At 40.0% G+C, this 21378-nt stretch overlaps 1 protein-coding gene across 1 annotated transcript in view; it reads left to right on the forward strand.

Moving 5' to 3' along the window:
• The window catches only part of ANKRD55 (ankyrin repeat domain 55), a 231143-nt gene that overhangs the window by 127207 nt on the left and 82558 nt on the right, over positions 1 to 21378 (forward strand). The window contains exon 5 of the mRNA XM_007944167.2: positions 7429 to 7489. Within this exon, the coding sequence (XP_007942358.1) occupies positions 7429 to 7489 (61 nt within the window). The remainder of the gene's footprint in view (positions 1 to 7428; positions 7490 to 21378) is intronic.

The raw sequence follows: 21378 nt of genomic DNA on the forward strand, positions 1-21378 counted from the left end.
GTTCAAACCCACCAGCCACTCCTCGGAAGGAAGGTTGGGCAATCCTACTTCCGTAGTGATACTGCCTCGGAAACCCAAGGAGGGGTCTCTATGAGTCGGGGCCTGCCTCGGAAACCCAAGGAGGGGTCTCTATGAGTCGGGGCCGACTCGATGGCAAATAACAACAACAACAACACAAATCGTTGGGCTGACCAGTTCAAGGGCTAGGAGCCCCAGGGGCCAGCAACACAGAGAAACTCCTGTAAACAAGTACCTCCAGGATGCTTGTAGCTCATCTCTCTGGCCCATCAATTACCTAATGGCAATCAGGAGAGACCCAGAAAATAGAGGGTAAAAGCTTAAAAAGAAAAAAATAATTGCATAGACCTTACTACAGCAAGTAAAATACTTTGAATACATTAACTCTTTTAAATTCAAAACAAATCTTTAAAGAGTATTCTTATCCTTATTTTATAGAAAATAAAAAAAGTGAAGGCATTGAATGTTTCATAGCTTGCTCACAGTCAGACAGCTGGTTGGTAGTCGGGCAGGGAGTGGAACAGGGATGATTTGGCTCCAGGATCTGTGTTCTCATCACTCACCACATTGCCTGTCTTGGAACATCCCTGCTGGGCATCCCAGTCTGCCCTCCTGGTACCTCAAAGGAGGTAGGCCTTACATGGCAACTACTGCCTTAAGATCTGAGCGCAGGATAGTTTGACCCAGTGTTAGCAGAGCTGAGGATCGTGGAAGAAATAATCCCCACACCACCACAGCACAAAATGAAGAGGTTTGCAAGTCCTCTGTGAACTAAAACTGGTGTGGGACAAGTATTTTGCAGATTACCTCTGCACCATGGACTGGCAAGAAGGCACTAGGCTGGAAACCTTACGTTTAATTTCTAATTCAGGCTGGATCACTCAGGCATTGTGTGTTGACCTTGGCAAGAAATTTAAGACAACAGGTGCCTTTGATCTCGTAATATAAGAAGGCTGAATGAGAGTGGGGGTGGAGAGGAAGGAAATGGAGGTAGCAAAAGGAAAGAAGGAGAGAGATGCAATCTCTTTCTCTGTAAATGTGTATACAGTTTTTAAGATCAGTGAGCCTTGGAGACTTAGGAATCAAATGGATCCAGGTAACACAGATTGGGATGTATTAAACAGGGTCATCACAAGGAAAGTTGAGAACATTGAACCATCAAGTTGACTCTGGCTCATGGCAACCTTATGTACAAAGGAACAAAATGTTGCCAAGTCCTGCAACATCCCCACGGTCGCCAGCATGTTCAAGTCCACCAGTGTGGCTATTGTGCCAATCCATCTCACTGAGGGTCTCCCTCACCCTCACTGGCCCTCTGCTTCACTGAACATGATGTCCTCCTCCTGATGATGTTTTCAAAGCCAGAGTGGTAGTCAAGGTTATGTGTCAACTTGGCTGGGCTAGGTTTTGAATGATTGGGCTGCTGTATGTAGTTATTCTCCATGCTGAGATTGGTAATCAGCTCCATGGTGGAATTTATTGGAGCATAGGAGCTCTGGTAGCATAGTGCCTAAGGCACTTAACTGCTAACCAGAAGGCTGGCAGTTCAAACCCACCAGCCACTCCTTGGAAGGAAGGTTGGGCAATCCTACTTCCGTAGTGATATTGCCTCAGAAACCCAAGGAGGGGTCGCTATGAGTCGGGGGCGACTCGACGGCAAATAACAACAACAACAACAACAGTAGCTGCCTTAGGGATGTGGTCTGCTTCTAGTATGTAAGGTGAAGTTTTGAGAAAGATCTCTGCAGCTTTATGGCACACTTGGACTCTGCATGTAGCCAAATCTTCATTTAACCGCCTGCCATGTTTCCTGCCAATGTTAGTACTGTCTCTGGACTTGAACTAGTGGCCTGCTGTGGTGTTTGGTAATGTTGAGACTGTGCCATTTTATTTGCTGACCCTGGGCTTGTTAGCCTCAGCAGCCAGCAGCTGCCTGAATGAAGAGATACCTCTAGCTCCAGTGGGCCAGGAGCAAAAGGCAGAGCTGAAGCCCATGGTCAAGGGCTTTCACCCAGCCCCTAGAGCTCGGCACTTAGAACACCGACATCTAGCCTCCCAAACTGTAAGAGAATAAACTCCTGTTTGTTAAAGCCATCCATTTGTGCTATCTTCTTTAAAGCAGCAAAAAATAACCAAAACAACCCATCAGACAATGTATATTGTGATCCATACGCCTTAACTGGCTCATTTTTGGAAGCAGATCACCAAGTCTTTCTTCCTAGTCTACTGCAGTCCAGAAACTCAACTAAAACCTTTCTATCATGAGTGATCCTGCCAATATTTGAAATATTGGTGGCATAGCTTCCAGCATCATAGCAACGTGCAAGCCACCACGGTACAACAAACTGACAGGCAGATGTTGATTAAAAGAGAATTATTTGCAATTATGAATTTATGGGTGGTGTAAAAGGAGCCCTGGTGGCTCAGTAGTTAAGTGCTCAGCTGCTAAACAAGAGATCAGCAGTTTGAACCCACCAGCTTTTCTATGAGAGAAAGATATGTGGCAGTCTGCTTCTGTAAAGATTATAGGCTTGAACACCCTACTCTGTTCTATAGCTTTGCTATGAGGCAGAATCATCTCAAGAGTAAGGGTTTTGGTTTTCTGTGTGTGGGGATGGCATAAATAGTTTTTGCTTCTAATTGAAAGGTTAGAAGTTCGAGTCTACCCAGAGGCACCTCAGAAGAAAGACGTGGAGATCTGCTTCTGAAAACTCAGCTATTGAAAGCCCCATGGAGCACAATTCTGCTCTAACACACATGGGGTCACCATGCATCAGGGTCTAACCCAATGGCAAATGATTTGTTTTGTTTTGTTTTTATTTATACTGAACCAATAAGAGTTGGTGGTATAACCCCCCACCGTACCCCTATCTTCCTCAAAACAGTAGGAAAATGAGGAAAATGTTACCCACCTCTAGACCTAAGTGGGCAAGAAAAGGAACTGTTATTGGAACCAGCTAAGAGCTGCCACTGTGGGACAAAAGCCACTTACAGAAGCTGAAGCTTTTGGTAGAGGAATGATATAAGAAAGGGAGCTGACTTCCCATCCTCCCCTTGCCAGTCCTCCCAGTGGTCAAACTCAATGGTTTGGGTTGCTTATGCCAAGAGAAACCAGGCCAGAGAAATAGAAAAGGAGAATTTATTTAAAAGATGCAAGCATCGAAGCAAATGGGCTGACTCTCCATGCTAGAGAGACCAACCAACAATTGTCTTATCCTGCTTTCTGAAGTCGTCATTTCTTTGTCTCAGGGTTTAAGATGTCATAGAGTTTAGTCAGCCAAGTCTCGTGATCAACCTGTTCCTTCCTTTTAGTCAGCTTGTTCCTTCCTTGCAGTCATGGTGCCCCTATAACTTTTTAAAAGAGTCAGATACAAAAAAAAAAAAAAAAAAACCCACTGCCATCTAGTCAGATCCAACTCATAGCGACCCCTCCTTGGGCTTCCAAGGTGGTATCTCTACAGAAGTAGATTGCCCAACCTTCCTTCCAAGGAGTGGCTGGTGGGTTTGAACCTCCAGCCTTCTGGTTAGCAGTCAAATGCCTTAGGCACTATGGTCATTAACTATTTTCAGAAGTCTGATAGTCTGGAATTTATTTTCTTGTAACATTCCATTTTGGCTGAGTGTAAATTATTGTGAGGTTTGATTTTATTAACACTTCATTCCCTCATCTTTTTTGTTGCCTAAAAATATATCTAAATTTGTGTTACTAGGGACGTTGAGGGATGTTGTTTCTTTTTTCTGTAACTGCTTCCTACTGGTAGAGGACGTAGAGTTGTCCCTATGTTTCATGTTGAGATACAAGTTGATAATGGGCTGGTCTTAAAAGGAGGATATCTTTTATTGAATTGTTGATTATTGCTTTAATACGATCTTGTAGAAATTTCATAAAAATTTGTATAGGCAGGGCCCAAACATCAGTATTAAAATACAGATATGAGAGGTCCCAAAAAAGGCAATTGCCAAGAAAAAGTGGGTATCCACGAGGTTAATGAAGAGGTGACAGAAGGTTTGTTAAATTTGTGAAGCCACTCAGCCTGTTTATATATTTCCTGTATATTGGTCTCCACTAGTGCTGAATTATTTATATAGGTACAACAGAACTTATTAATGACTGTACAGACTCCTCCTTGATCTGCCAGTCAATAATCTAGTGCCATATGATTATCAAAAACAACTCCAGCCAGGGAATCTAATGATTTTGAAAGTTGATGTAAAGTGTTCCCTGATTTCTACATAAACTGTTCAGTTAGATAAGCTAAATTATCTAGAGTAATTTTATTATCAGTAAATCCTCCCCTTGGTGATGTTGCCACTCTTGTGCTGAGTGCTCCTGCCATTATTATCCCTATCCCTCTTTTTTGTCTTGTTTTGCTTATATTTAAAGTTATAACTTGAAGTGGGGCTAGATATCCAGAGTTCATGGTGTGCATGGGTGTATTATTTAAATAATTAGTAGCTAAAGCAGGTCTGGGAGCTCTGGTGGTGTAGTGCCTAAGTCATTTAACTACTAACCAGAAGGCTGGATGTTCAAATTCACCAGCCACTTCTCAGAAGGAAGATTGGGCAATCTACTTCCATAGTGATACCGCCTCAGAAACCCAAGGAGGGGTCGCTATGAATCAGATCCAACTCAATGGCAGTGAGTTAGGTTTTTTTTTTTTTTTTTTGGAAAGCAGGTCCAGGGGTAAAAGCATTACTTGGAGTGGCACATAGCCAAACCATGTGTGGGGGAGCTGGTATATGTGTAGCATTATTGTTATAATGTGATTGCAAAGGAGAAAAGAGTTTTGCAGGTATTTGATTAGAGCAATTTGGCATATATCCTGGTTGAGTTGGGGGCACATAATTACCAGCTGGAGGGAGCTCAACAGAAGGTAGAGTCATATTGGTGAAGTTTTGAATTTTCCAAGTGGAATATCCAGTATTTAGGCCAGAAAAGTCAACGCTCCCAACAGCAGTGTATGTTATTTGGTACAAATTAAGAAGAATTGGGGCCCAGGTTGACATACTATATTAGTCCAATTTATAGGCTGGATGAGAAGTGATTCTGATAAGGATGATATATCTAATTGTCCCAGTAAGTAGAGAGAAAGGGTAGAAAATGGGTTTATGGCTGGGGCATGAGTATCATTACCTTGTGTGTTGTTACAAATGAGGCTGGTTTTTGTTATAAACATTTCAGTGGTGTTGGTGTTAGTTGTATGCATGCAGTTGGAGGGGTGTGCCAAGGGATGTTAAGGATAAAAGTTTTGGGTTTAAGTAAAGAAATGTTAAGGTTTTGTATAGTGTGATTAAGGGTATAGGGTGGGGTAGGATATGCTTCTAACTGGTGTCAGAAATAGGAGGGAGTTCCCTGGTTTGGATGACATATACAGCAGTTAGATTTTTTCCCTGAAGCTACTATTTGGGAAATATTTTAAATGAGATAATTTTTCCATCTTTCCTCAGAGGTGAGGAGTGTTTGTTCTCCAGATGCTGTTGCTATAAAGAGGAGGAGTGTGGGTACAGAAAGAGTTTTCATGGTCTGTATTCACAATAGCCAGTGTAATTCCAGCCTGAGAAGGTGGCCTCTATCCACCCAAAGGAGAAGAGTACAGAATTCAGAAAGGATCAAGGAGATGTACTGCTTGCAGTCATAGCCACAGTTCCTTTAAAGTCTGTGTGCCAAGAGTTTCACATCTGTTATATCGTTCATTCCTTATATCCACTGCTGTTATTTTCCCAATTATATAAATGAGGATCATGAAGCTCAGACAGACCCTCAGTGGTGTGACCAGAATTAAATCACAGCATTGCTCTGGCTTCCCAAAAGCTATACTGCTAAGATTAGATTTAAAGCTTAGACTTCCTGTTTATGTCTTTTTTTTTAAAAAAAAAATCCCTTATTTAAATTCCCTTTGTATTACATTTACCACTTAGGTAATATGGGTAGTCCATCTTTCTTTTGTGCTATTATACTTGGTGATTTAAAATGTAGGGCTTTCAATATTCCCATATCTGTGAGACTGAAAATTTGATTGAAAAAGAGGGCTAAAATTTTTAATTTCTTCTCAAATAATTCTTCCAAAAATAACTTCTGAATTTCATTCATTGTCTGCCCATGGACTGCTCTTTCTCATGTTGATGAGCTTCCATTGATTAACTTATTCGGTTCTCTTCTCAATGGTTTCTAAGGCTGGCTGTTTACCAGAATTTCCTGAACTATTTTAAACTATAAAACCCGGGTTCTTCCTCAGACCTACATAATCAGAAACTCCAGGAATAGAGTCCAGGTATCTGTGATTTTGAGAATCTTCCCAGAGAATACTGAGATGGAGCCAGAATGAAGATTTCTAGAGTTAAGTGGTCTAGAAACGATACTTACTGTGTTTCTGGCATGCTTTAAATGCTTTATGCATATTAACCCATTTAATCTTCACACTGAGATATAAGACAGGCACTTTTTATGACCCCCTTTATATAGAAGGTGGGGTCATGGATAAGGCATTTGGCTGCTAACCAGAAGGTCAGTTGTTCAAACCCACCAGCTGCTCTGAGGAAAGAAGAGGGGGCAATCTACTTCCGTAAAGAGTTACAGCCTCAGAAACCCAATGGGAATTGCTATGAGCATCAGAAACCTAATGGGGGTGGCTATGAGTTAGAATTGACTCAATGGCAGTGAGTTGGTTTTTTTTTGGTTTTATATAGAAGAGGAAATTTAGGCACAGAGAAGTTAAGTAAGTTGTCTGAGGTCACAGAGATATTAATAGCCAGGACGGGGGGATGTGAATCCAGGCAGTCTGGCTCCAGTGTCTGGGTGCCTAACCACTGCTCAACTGCATAAATATCCACTTCAGGCAACTGAGTGTAAGGTCTAAGTAGGTAACAACCTGAACTTGAGAATTATTAATAGTTGTTTCACACTGATTATTGTCATTTCATGCATAGACACTTAATTGTTTCACAAAAAATGAGCTAAATTTTCAATCCTGACCACCTCCTCCTGGTATAATCTACACATTTAAAATACATGGCACATGTACTCAGTGGTGAAGCAGATTGAAAGCATTCTATGAATAAATAAGAAGCATAAGAGGAATTTGGTTCATAAAGTGCATGCAACATTTATGTAAGTCTGGTGAATAAGATGCATCTAAAGATCTGTGTGCTTCATTTCCTTTAGACCCTCCAGGAGCACTAAGATAGAGAGAAGGGAGGAGAAGAAAAGGCAAAAGTGTTCCTCACGGATACCTTCTAACCTATCATGCTGGCTTCTTTTCCATGAATCTTTTTCTCAGCGAAACAGAAAAAGCTCTCACCTTCGATTAGAGAAGCTTTCAACAGACATGCATTTCTAACATTCTCATATAGATTTTAAGAACTCTGTGACCGTCTGATCTTTTGAACCATTTATTCTGTTTTTCCTTACAGACTCCTAACAGTCCTGCTGCAACAGTCAAACTTCAGTGAGATTAATCACCAGGACAATGAGGTGAGTCTGCCCTCCCAGACAACAAGGGGGAGGAAGGACCTTTCTCTCTGGCTCTGCCTCCTCACGTGGCCATCTCAGAAAGGTGCACTGAGAAGATGGATCACAGTTCTGTGCTTCCACTATTAATTCTCATGCAGGACACTATCCCCTGCATGCGTGTTGGCAACTTCTAACAGGAAAGGACTTATTCCATTAAGCATTTAAGCACTTATCATACCACTGAAATTTTGTAATTTCCCTCAGGTTATTGAAAAATAAAAATTGCTCTCTCCACTTTTCTTGAGTCCCAGAAATTTGGATGGCAAGCTTTGGCTCCAGATGCTCTGTCTCTGAGTGAAAGATGTTAAACAGTACTTCCAGGCAACCTGCTCCAGATGCCACATTATTAGTTCCAGTGATAACAGTTGCTGCTTCCTTCATGTTGCAAAGACAACCTCCAAAATGACAATTGAGCACACTTCATCAAAGTTCTTGAGGGAAGATGGGTCTGATAGTATGTAGAGCCATGAGAGTAGCTTAGGGAATTGTTATGTCTGATAATTCTTTTAAAAAGCAATACATACACTCCTCACTTAGCAATAGGGTTAGATTTCAAAGATCAGGTGATTGTGCAAAAATTAGGGGTATGCAAAAATGGAGGATGATCACATCAGATCACAAAATGGAGGATGGCTACATCATTGCAGAGCTGCCAAACCACTGAGAATCATGGCCCAGCCAGGTTGACACATAGCATTAACATCACAACTAGCATCAATCTTGCTTTGCACTTCGGCATTCATTACTGCTAGACACATGTTGTTAATACACAAAATAGTTGGATAGTAGATTTTTCACTATCGTCATAAGTGCAAAATGTCAAATAACAGGATAGTCAATAGTGAGGAATGTTGTTGTTGTTAGGTGCTTTGAGTTAATTCTGACTCATAGCAAGCCCATACACAACAGAACAGAACATTGCCCTGTCCTGCACCATCCTACAATGCTTGCTATGCTCAAACCCACCGTTGCAGCCACTGTTTCAATCCATGTTGCTGAGGATCTTCCCCTTTTTCTCTGACCCTCTACTTTACAAAGCATGATACCCTTTTCCAGGGATGGTCCCTTCTGACCACATGACCAATGTAAGTGAAAGGAAGTCTGGGAGTCCATGCTATTTTCCTTATTCTTTGCCAACACCACAATTCAAAGGCATCAATTCTTATTCGGTCTTCCTTATTCATTGTCCAGCTTTCACATGCATGTGAAGAGACTGAAAATACCATGGCTTGGGTTAAGTGCCCCTTAGTCTTCAAAGTGATATCTTTGCTCTTCAACACTTTAAAGAGGTTTTCTTGTTTTTTGTTTTGTTTTTTGCAGCAGATTTGCCTAGTGCAATTGAACATCTGATTTCTTGACTGCTGCTTCCATGAGTGTTGATTGTGGATCCAAGTAAAATGAAATGGTTGACAAGTTCAATTTTTTCTCCATTTATCATGATATTGCTTACTGGACCAGTTGTGAGGATTTTTGTTTTCTTTGTGTTGAGGTATAAGGCATTTGGCTATAAACCACAAGATCAGCAGTAGTTCAAACCTACTACCTGCTCTGTGGGAGGAAGATGAGGCAATCTGCTTCCATAAAGATTTATAGCCTTGGAAGCCCAATGGAGCTCGCTGTGAGTCGGAATCCACTAGATGGCAATTGGTTAATCCATACAGAAGACTGTTGTAGTCTTTGATCTTCATCAGCAAATGCTTGAAGTCCTCTTCACTTTCAACAAAGAAGGTTGTGTCATTTGCATATCACAGGTTGTTAAATTAGTCTTCCTCCAATCCTATTGCCGCATTCCTCCATATAGTCTGGTTTCTCAGATTCTTTGCTTAGCATGCAGATAGAATATGTATGGTGATGATACAACCCTAACACATGCCCTTCCTGATTTTAAGCCACTCGGTATTCCCTTGCTCTATTTGAATGACAGGCTCTTAATCTATGCAGTTTCCTCATGAGCACAATGAAGTGCTCTACAATTCCCATTCTTCACGATGTTATCCATAATGTCTTATGATCCACACAGCTGAATGCCTTTGCATAGTCAATAAAACACAGTTAAACATCTTCTGGCATTCTTTCTTTTTAGCCAAGATCCATCTCTCATCAGCAATGGTTTTGCTTATTCCACATTCTCTTCTGAATCAGCTTGTATTTCTGGAAGTTCCCTGTCATTATACTGCTGCATATGTGTGTGTGTGTGTGTAGTGCTTTAGGTGCAAATTTAAAGAGCAGAATTCATTTTACATCACTCTCCTCTCTCTTTCCAGTAACCCCCACCCCCATACCCTTCTTTGTTGTGCACTTCTGTGTATCCTGCTTTTCCTCCCTGTGAATGTTACCCCTCTGGTGCCCCATAGCTGATTACTCCAAGGGGAGTATCTCCATAGAGTATGTGGGTGCATCACCCTGGGTTGAGTGGTCAGCGTGTATGTCTTATTTACTATTGGGCTGAGAGCCAGCCCTTAGGAGTGAGTTTTATCCCAGGCCCACGGTGTATCCCAGAGCCATAGTCTTGGGGGTCCCACCAGACCCCATCTGATCAATAATTCTGGTCATTATTGTGTTTTTGGATTTTGTTCCACATTTTTCCTCCCAGTGTATCCAGGATCTCCAGTTTTGATCCCTTCCTGAGTGGTTGGCATTGGTAGCCAGGCACCATCTAGTTCTTCTGGTCTCTAGGTCCATTATGTCCAAGGGCTGATTGTTTCCAGATGTCCTTGTTTTTTTTCACTCTTCTTTGCTTCTGACGATAGGAGACCATTAGCTGCATCTTAGACGGCCACTCAAAAGCTTTTAAGACCCCAGTCGCTACTCACCAAAGTAGTGGAACAAGGTTTTTATGTATTTTGTTGTGACAGTTGAGTCTGGTGTTCCCCAATACTATGGTCCTGAGTCAGTAGATCCATTGGATCTCTCTCCCACAGTGTCTGGCTGTCTATGAGGGATTGCTTGATGTCTGTCTTCTGTTGCTTCTGTAATGATTGCAAGTATTTTGTATCACTGGTATCTGTGTAAGATTACCCTCAGCTGAATCTGTCCTTGTTCTAGAGTATAATCCTGTTCACTGACCCCCATCTGATCTTCTCAGTTGTCTGTGTGTTTATCTGTTGCCTGGAGTTTGGTGTTAATGGTAATGCGATATTGTGGATATACTGGTATTAGCCTCTGTCATCTATATCGTATGTGATATATGTGTCATTTATATCTTATATCACATCATCACAACTTTATGTCATCTATATCTATATCAGTGTCCTCCCTTTCCCCAATGTTATCATGCTGGTCACAGACTTTCCATACCACCCATCCCCTTACCCAACTCAGCATGTGGCCCCCAACTAGCCTGAAATTATCCCTTCCTTCCCCTCTCCCATAAACTGCAAAGTGCATTCCTTTCCTCAAGCTGCAAATACTGCAGCAAATGTTTTTGTGTTATCTTTAGCAAAATTTTACTTGCATATGATATTAAAGATATTATTTGATAATCTTTGCATTTGTTGGATCACCTTTCTTTGAAATGAGTGCACATAAGGATCTCTTCCATTCAGTTGACTAGGTAACCATCTTCCAAATTTCCTGGCATTGATGAGTAAGTGCCTCCAGAGCTGCATCTGTTTGTAGAAACATCTCAATGGGTGTTCCGTCAATTCTTGAAGCCTTGTTTTTTTGCCAATTCCTTCTGTGCAGCTTGGACTTCTTCCTTCAATGCCATTAGTTCTTGATCATACGCTACCTCCTGAAATGACTGAACAACAACCAATTCTTTTTTGTAAAATTACTCTTTATATTGCTTCCATCTTTTTTTGATGTTTCCTGCATCATTCAATATATTGCCCATAAACAAAAAAACTAAAGTCACTGCTGTTGAGTCGGATCCAACTCATAGTGACCCCTCCTTGAATTTCCGAAGCAGTATCTCTAAGGAAGTAGATTGCTCAACCTTCCTTCCAAGGAGTGGCTGGTGGGTTTGAACCGTCAGCCTTCTGGTTAGCATCTAAGTGCCTTAGGCACTACGCCATGATAATGCCCATAGAATCCTTCAATATTCCAATCTGAGGCTTGATTTTTTTTTCTTCAGTTCTTTTAGCTTGAGAAATGCCAGGCATATCTTCCCTTTTGACTTTTCAATGCCAGGTCTTTGCAAATTTTGTTACAATACTTTACATAGTCTTCTTGAGCCACCTTTTGAAATCTTCTGTTCAGCTCTTATATTTCAACATTTTTTTCCTTTCACTTTCGCTACTCTCCATTCAAGAGCAAGTTTCAGAGTCTCTTCTGACATTTTGGTTTTTTGTTCCTTTCTTGTCTTTTTAATGATCTTTTGCTTTCTTCATGTATAGTGTTCTTGACATCATCCCAGAACTCATCTGGTCTTTGGTCACTGGTGCTCAATGCATCAAATCTTCATATTATTCAGATGGTTTCTAAATTCAGGTGGGATATACTCTAAGTCACATTTTGGTTTTTGTTTTAATTTTCTTCAGCTTCAACTTGAAATTGCACATGAGTAATTGATGATATGTCCACAAGCAGCTCTTGGCCTTGTTTTGTCTGTTGACATTGACCTTCTCCATCACCTCTTTCCACAGATGTAGTTTAATTTGATTCCAGTGTATTCCATCTGATGAGGCCCATGTGTGTAGTTGCTGTTTATGTTGCTGAAAAAATATATTTGCAATGAGTAAGTCACTGATCTTGTAAAATTCTATCATGCGATCTTCAGCATCATTTCTATCACCAAAGCTGTAATTTCCAACTACCGATGTTGTTTCTTTGTTTCTTACTTTTGCATTCTTAGGAGTTCTGGTAACGTGGTGCCTAACACTAAGAAAGTCTGATAACACTCAAAATTTGTATGTCCAAATATGCTAAATTACACTATGTTTTCTAAGAAGCTAGCTGGTCACAGTCAACAAGCTGGGATAAGGCCCCTACCAACTTTCTTCTGAGCTAAGTTCCTTATCTTTTTTGAGCCTTCTGATGAAAGGCCATCCTCTTCCCTTGGCTGGCTTGGCATTAACAACCACAGCAGAAAGTCCCTGATTCACAGTCTAGGTCTGAGGTTAGACTTATTGGTGATCATATGCTGCTTTCACTCCCCATATCTTCAGTGGTTTAAAGTAAAAGCCCTAGGAGAGAGGATTGCACTTTTTAAAACTTCTCATTTTAAAAATGAGAACCAGAGACAACATAGAACACTCTGGTCACTCTCTACCCATTCAGGGAACTGGAGGGGTTGCAATTTGTGTCAGCATATTGTGAACTTCTAGACTTTCAGCAAGTTGCCAACCACTTCTCCCACCTTCATCCCTGTCCTCACCAACCTTACCCTACACCTGAACTGGGTCTTATTGGAAAGGTGACAAATTCAGTCCTTCATAACCTATAGCTGAATTCTGTTTATAGATATCCAAATCCATCCACCCTCAGCTGAACTAATGTCTTTCAACAAAGAGATAGTCTCCTGTTTTGACCCACCCAGGAAGGGTCCTGGCTGGAGTAAACAATGAAAGTAGACATACCTTTCAAACAGTGATAATTATAACACTTTTCAGATAATGAGGTAAATATTGCAAAAGTCCTTGATTCTGTCTATGCAAAAGTGATCTCTTCGAGAAGATTCCTCTTGCTGTTACCATCATTGTGATCAGTTGGGTTTTAAACTCAGAGAGCAGGCTCAGAAGAACAAGGGTTCTCAAAAAATAGACTTGTTACCCAATGTTGCTGCTTCCCCTTTGGTTCATGTCACAAAATGTCTGAAGCCCATTTGAAGCCAGTTGCTAATGGTTGCCTGTAATTTTCATCGTGTGTGTGTGTGTGTGTGTGTGTGTGTGTGTGTGTGTGTCATTGCTAATATGAGCTAGTTATAGACCTAGAAGCAAAGAGGGCTGATGATGTTAACCTGAAGAATTAGCATGCTCTTGCTAATTGCTAAGGGAGGCCATTACAGATCTACTTCCATAGTGATATTTCCTTGGAAACCCAAGGAGGGGTCACTATGAGTCAGGTCCGACTCAATGGCACATAACAACAACAACAGGTAAACCAGGGTGAATGGCCTCAGAGAGGCTGCTTCTGAAGGCAAAGAAGAGTCAGAATTCAGAGGCTTTATGTCCCCTGCTTCAACAGGATCTGGCCATATGTCCCCATTCCAGTTTTCAGGATCTCATCCTTTCCATTCAGTACCCTCACTTTAACATTAGACACCTGTGAGGTTGTAAATTCAATATGCATTATAGTTCAGCCACTTATAAGATGAGACTGTAGGTTTGTTTTTCTGCAATCTTAGTTCTGTGGCTACAGAATATAAAATTTTATTTGGGGGCATATGTAGAAACTTTCAGGTCATTTATGTGGCACTTGAGCTGGGAATTTGAAGTATTGAGTTCATCCTATTTTTCTCCACTTTGTCCAGCGAGAACAGGATCCACCAGTCAATGTCATTATACTCATCAGTTTGAAAAAAAATATTCTAAGGTATCAGACACATAACCACTCAGAATCTTGTTATTTATAAATATTTAATTAGGAGTATCCAAGTTGGGAGCTCTGTTAGTATAGTGCCTAAGGCATTTGACTATTAACCAGAGGTCTGGCAGTTCAAATCCATCAGCCACTCCTAGGAAGGAAATCTCTGCAATCTAGTTCTATAGAGATACCACCTCAGAAACCCAAGGAGGAGTCACTGTGAGTCAGAATTGACAGCAGTGAGTTTGGGTTTTTTGGTTTTATCCAACCGTGATATTTTGCATGTCTCTATTGCCACATCACACCATAGACTGTCAATGCCCTCTTTGCTATTAGAAATAGAGTCACTAATGCAATGCAAAGGAGCTCTGGTAGTGTAGTGCCTAAGGCTCTTGACAGCTAACCAGAAGGCTGGTGGCTCAAATTCACCAGCCACTCCTCAGAAGGAAGATGGGGCAATCTACTTCCGTAGTGATACCACCTTGGAAACTCAAGGAGGGGTCGCTATGAGTCAGGTCCAACTAGACGGCACACAACAACAACAACACAATGTAATGCACTGCTGTGAAGTTGGATCTGACTCATAGCAACCTCTCCTTGGGTTTCTGAGGCAGTATTACTATGGAAGTAGATTGCCCAACCTTCCTTCCGAGGAGTGGCTGGTAGGTTTGAACCTCCAGTCTTCTAGTTAGCAGTCAAATGTCATAGCCACTATGCCACCAGAGTGCCTTTAAATCTAATTTGAAAACCAATTCCAGAAACCGCAGTATCAATTCTAAACTTTGGTCCATTTCTAAACTTTCTATTCTGTTGCAGCAATGATCCTTTTGTTTTTCCTATCTCATTAACTACATAGTTTAATTATAATGTGACTTATTCTGAAGCTATTCATATTGCAGACTTTAATACTATGGGAAAGACGAGATAAGTTAGATTGCCCTTTGTGCTTTGTTCTTTAACCAGGACCTTAGCAGAATCATTAACACTGGGAGAGGCTTGTCTTTTGTAGCAACATGGAGTTAACATATTGCTAAGCTACTGGAATCCAACTTCTCATTTCAGTTTTGACCAAAGAACACATTATCCAAACGGTCAATGAGCTATTGTCATCTAGGTTAGAACTTTGAATGCATTTATCCAGAGAAGTACAGTAACACATGGCATTTATTTTTCATTCTGTATTCATTCTGTATTAAACGCATATATTAATAAAAGTAATTTTTTTTTTTTTTGAGCTGTCTGGCAATACGATCTTTAAGCACAGCAGCACTTCTGAGAAAATAAACCCAAGAGCTGAAAACAGATAAGGGCCTTTTTACACAGTTCTTAGGACTAATTCCACTTACTACATTCCTAAAATATAACCAGGAGCAGAAATTATACACTGGAAAGGCAAAATCAAAAGAAATAATCCCAACTATGGAAATATTTTTACTTTACAGTTGTTGTTGTTGTTGTTGTTGTAATGTGCCATCGAGTCGGCCCTGACTCATGGCGACCCCTCCTTGGGTTTCCAAGGCAGTATCACTACGGAAGTAGATTGCCCAACCTTCCTTCCGAGGAGTGGCTGGTGGGTTTCAACCACTAGCCTTCTGGTTAGTAGTCGAGTGCCTTAGGCAATATGCTACCAGAGCTCCCTACAGTTAGTAAAAGGTGAAATAACAAAAATTTTAAATGTACCTTATTTTTATCCACAAAATGAATACTTTGGAATGAAGTAGTGTCTCTACTACTTAAGAGCCCTTACCAGCTTCTTACTTCCCCATTTCTACCCTAACTCTCTAGAAGCAGACCATCTAGGGATATATCCTAGAATCTTGCTCCATAACTTGCAAACAATAGATGCTAAAACAAAAATGTTAAAATAAATTCAAGATATATCAATATAATTTTATAGCCTTTTTTTTGTTTTGTTTTGTTGACCCAGCTCAATTACCCACTTTATTTGCCAGACCTGATTCTAGGTGACTTTTAGTTATTTCCAAAATCTACTCTCAAAAAGTAAAATTTATACCACCGAGGGTCTTCAAAAATGTATTGTAGACTATAGAAAAGTTGTGCTTATCCTTTCTTATGACATGGACATCTTCAGCATGTTGGTGAAGTCTAAAGACTCCTTCTCAAAATAATGTTTGAGATTACAAAAAAAAAGAAAAGGAAATAAGTTGTATGGAAATGTAGTAACAAAAATATTTTTGAAAACAAATTTGTCATACAGTAATATGTAAGTTTTGTTGTTATCATTATCAGTGCTTTAAATAAGACTTAAACCAAACCAAACCCAACTCACTGCTGTCAAGTTGATTCGACTCATAGCAACCCCTCCTTACGTTTCTGAGGAGGTATCTCTATGGAAGTAGATTGAGATTGCCCTATCTTCCTTTCAAGGAGTGGCTGGTGGATTTGAACCGCCAGCCTTCTGGTTAGCAGTCAAATGCCTTAGGCACTAAGGAACCAGAGCTCCCAAATAAGACTTAGTGGTCTAATAAGTAATAACTAATACAATTTTAAGTAGTAATACATGTGAACAGTATTTTGAGATATTTGCAATAACAAACAAGATGTGAAAATGTCTGTGATTTATATTTGTGGCAAAGTCATAGGTAACATCAATACTGAGGTGACTGCTTCATAATTGAAGAAGATGCTAAGTCTCGATTAGAGAACAGGGAAAATAAGGATGTAATTTATTATTCTAAGTCAAGTTCACACAATGCCTAAATTTCATCCATGGAAATAATCTATGCTCTATAGATAATTTTGAGATGAGTTTTCCAAAAACATTTTAAGCAACAGTAGTATGAGTAGAATAGCTATATAATCTCCAAGGGTGATCTACTGGGAATAAGAAAACATCGTTTTCTTCATTCAACAATATTTATCAAGTACCATTTATGTCCCATGTAGGCTTGGTCCCTGATCTAACAACAACAAAAAAAAAACTCACCACCATCAAGTCGGATCCAACTCATAGCAACTCCTCCTTGGGTTTCCCAGGCAGTGTCTTTTGGAAGTAGATTGCCCAATCTTCCTTCCAAGGAGTAGCTGGTGGGTTTGAACCACCAGCCTTCTGGTTAGCAATCAAATGCCTTAAGCACTATTTGCGATTTAGTGGAGAAGAATATAGATGTTCTGTACTGTTAATAAAAGAAAAAGAAAAATTATTTTGATGACAATTTTGGCCTTTATTCTAAAGGCTTTTTTTATAAGCTTGTCCTTGTTAGAATGTGCTCCTGTAGTCCTATGACTGAAATTCATTTTATTTTTTTTCTTGTACTTTTGCCTCATTTAAATTACAAAATTCTCCATTCCTCAAAATTTTATTTTTATGTCAAATATATCATTTTGATGATTATTGCAGGGACAAAGTGAGATCTTTTAAAGATTTAATTATTAGTAGCAATTCTTACTGTCCTAAAATCCAGTCTTGGATTATTTTGGTCTCTAATTATAAATTTTGGTCTTTTGATGAACACTGTTTATCCAACCAGTTTAGAAGACTCCAAAACAAAGACAATGGATTCATTTACCAGTTTTTCTGATCAATAGCTATAAACTATTTTCTCAAATAAAAGTAAAAGAATATAGCTGAATGACTATACTTCTGACACAACCCACTCCCAATCTTTTTAAAATCTCTTAAAGTACATCATCATTGATTGTATTTTTTTGTCTAGGGTAGACCCTCTATAATTTTTGTCCAGGTGGACATATATAGTTGGAGAATTAATAATTTAATAATATGTGAATTTTTAAAAAATCAATGAGACCCAAGTTGGACCTCTGTGAACCTCTTACCTCTTACCTAGAATTGTTTTGCTGATTTTCAGCCACCTGCTATAGATAGAATTATCTATAGTTCACTAAGGCCGTGGACACAACAAACAAAGGCTTGCTTTGTGCCTTCTGGTATCGGCTGGAGCCATTCTGAAAATGCAGTTCTGAAACATGAAACTTGCTAAGCACTAAATCACATTTCTGGTTCAGAGAACACAAAAGTTACTGTGGTTTTTTTGGGAAAAAAAAGTTCTGATAACCTCATGGGACTAGTAAACCTTTGTCTGAAACTGTGGTGGCACAGGCTCAAGGCACAGGATGACTCATCTGCAGAACAATGCTGTTCCTGAGCAACCCTACTGTGCACCCAGCAGCTATAACATAGATTTAATTCTGTCACCAAACTCAAAATGGATCCAAAGTTAATTTAAACTTAACATTTTTCATCAAAGTCTTTTGGAGAACTTATTTTCTCAGCTGAATGTGAGCTATTTGGGGCCAATATTTTTGTTTTTCCAAAACATAGATGTCTTAGTTACCTAGAGTTGCTGTAACACAAATAACACAGATGTTGTTGTTGTTAGGTGCCGTCTAGTCATCTCTGACTCACTTGTTGTTGCTGTTATGTGCCGTCAAGTCGGACCTGACTCATAGTGACTCCTCCTTGGGTTTCTGAGGCAGTATCACTAGGGAAGTAGATTGCCCAACCTTCCTTCCGAGGAGTGGCTGGTGGGTTTGAACTGCCAGCCTTCTGGTTAGCAGTCAAGTGCCTTAGGCACTACGCTACCAGAGCTCCCCTCGGACTCATAGTGACCTTATATACAACAGAACGAAACAATGCCCGGTCCTGTGTCATCCTCAAAATCCTTGCTATACCTGAGCCCGTTGTCGCAGCCACTGTGTCAATCCATCTTGTTAAGGGCCTTCCCCTTTGTTGTTGACCCTCCATTTTATCAACCATGATGTCCTTCTCCAGGGAATGGTTCCTTCTAACAACATGACCAAAGTAGGTGAGACGAAGTTTGGCCATTTTGCATTCCGGCTGCACTTCTTCCAGGATACATTTGTTCTTTTAGCAATCCATGGTACTCTCAGCATTCTTCGCCAGTACCACAACTCAAAAGCATCAACTCTTCTTCAGTCTTCCTTATTCATTGTCCAGCTCTCACATGCATGTGAAGAGATTGAAAATACCATGGCTTTACACAGGTAGATGGCTTTAAAGAATAGAAATGTATTTTCTTACAATTCTGGAGGCTAAAAGTACAAATGAAGATCTCAGCTGTGTCATTTCCTTCCTTGTTAGCACCAGGCGTTCCTCAGTTCTTTTGCTTATATAGGATCTTCATGTATCCTCTGTCTTCACTTGTGTGTGGTATTTCAATGTCTAATCAGCTCTATAACTCAAGAAGCGATGATATTTAAAACCCACCCCATTTGGGTGTGATCTACTTAATATAATAAAGAACACCCTATTTTCAAACAGGATTACATCCACAAGTTTGTTGTTGTTATTGTTGTTGTTATGTGCCGTACAGTCATACCAGACTCATAGCGACCCCACCTTGGGTTTCCGAGGCGGTATCACTACAGAAGTAGATTGTCCAACCTTCTTTCTGAGGAGTGGCTGGTGGTTTTGAACCGCCAGCCTTCTGGTTAGCAGCCAAGTGCCTTAGGCACTATGACAGCAGAGCTCCTTCCACAGGTTTAGGAAAGAAAAAATGATATCGGATTCCAACACATATTTTAGGGGGCACAATTTAATCCGTAACATTGGAACTCTTCTGACACCAGGGCCATCTGGGTGTTTGTTGTGACATATCTACAAGTGACTTGCAGTGCTTACATGTTCTGAAGGCCCTCTTGAGTGCTCAAGAAGGATGGCATGCCAGGTAGCAGCTGATAAGAAAGGTCACCACAATTTAGGCACAAATAGCTGTCTTGTGTCCAACAGATTCTGGCACGTCCAATGCATTCTTGATAATCTTTAATTAATGAATGAATTGATAATCTTCAACTCTTTCATTAATTAATTCATCCAGTGAACATTTCTGGAGCACACGATTTGTACTCGGAGTAATGGGCATCCCATAATGAATATGCCCCAGCCTCTTCCTTTAAGTGCATCATAACTTAGTAGTGATCTTTGTTACTGCTCAAGACAGACACCAATTGCCAACCCTAAAGATTGTCCCTTAAACGGTCACTAAAATCTCAATGTAACAAAACTACTAGAAAGCCTGCAGGTCAACAGAAACTGAAGGAAGGAGAAGGAGGAAGTTGTAAGAAAAAGTTCCCAAATAAAGTGTATCATGTAATATTCAGCTGCAACTTCAGCTGATTTTGAAAGTTTTAGTTTTCATGTTACTAAATATAATAGGACGGGAGCTCTGGTAGCATAGTGGCTAAGACACTTGCCTGCTAACCAGACGGCTGGCGGTTCAAACCCACCAGCCACTCCTCGGAAGGAAGGTTGGGTAATCCTACTTCCGTAGTGATACTGCCTCGGAAACCCAAGGAGGGGTCGCTATGAGTCGGGGCCGACTCGACGGCACATAACAACAACAACAACAAATACAATAGGATTTATTTTTATTCCTCATTAGTCCAATTGGAAGAAGTAGCAACAGGAAATTTCCCTGGACTTGATTTAAGATTTGCAACCTATTTATATTGTGAAACTCTTTAGAGAAGTAATCCAAGTCCTAATTTGGGGCCAATTGAAAGACAGTTATTTCTAGTAGTGCTCCTTGATTCAGAGTAGGAAGAGTGGGGGCAGAAGGAAAATAAGTATCTAATTCAATATCTTACAAAAATAAGTATTTGCAAGCTGTGCTTTTAGGAAGAGTCTAGAAGCAAAGTCAAATGAAAGAAATAATAATGTATAGTGGCAACTCTCATAATAGTGAGAACAGCCATTCTAGGATGTGAGAAAATTTTGAATCATAGAGAAAATAAATTTCCAACATCTGAGTTAATTGTCAAAATGAAAGTCTACCAGTGTAAAGGTGTGGCTAGAGATTTTGCTCCAGAGTGACAGAGATCTGGATTCAAATCCCAGCTTTGCCGGGTACTTAATCGATGGCCTTAGGCAAGTTTTTTAGCCTGTCCTTGTTTCAGTTCCCCATCTGTTAAATATGCCTAAAAATACCTACTCCTTAGGATTGTTTTAAAGTTTCAATGAGATAACATATATAGAGCTCTTGAAAAAGTAGTTTCATTAAAAAAAAAAAATGTTAATACATTTCCCCACCTTACTCATTTGCCAAAATATGCAGGAGTTAGTTTTGGTTTTTTTATTTTGTGTGTGTGTGTATGGTGTGTGGGAGAAAAGAGGTTCTTTTATTTTGTTTTTAAAGAGAATAAACAAAGTTTAATTCAAAACCATATGTTCACACTGAGTATCTCACATTCCCCAATGATGTCTCCTCATACCATCTACCTCACCTTTTGACAGAAGTACAAAAGACAAGATAATTTGGAGCACTCATCAAAAATTCTAATAGATTTCAACCCAGGTATAGATCCATCAACCTATAGTCAGCTGATCTTTGACAAAGGCCCCAAATCCATTAAGTGGGGAAGAGAATGTTTGTTTAATAAATGGT

The sequence above is a fragment of the Orycteropus afer genome, unplaced genomic scaffold (genome assembly GCF_000298275.1).
Source record: "Orycteropus afer afer isolate SDZICR_OR568_19922 unplaced genomic scaffold, OryAfe1.0 scaffold00122, whole genome shotgun sequence".
NCBI lineage: Eukaryota > Metazoa > Chordata > Mammalia > Tubulidentata > Orycteropodidae > Orycteropus > Orycteropus afer.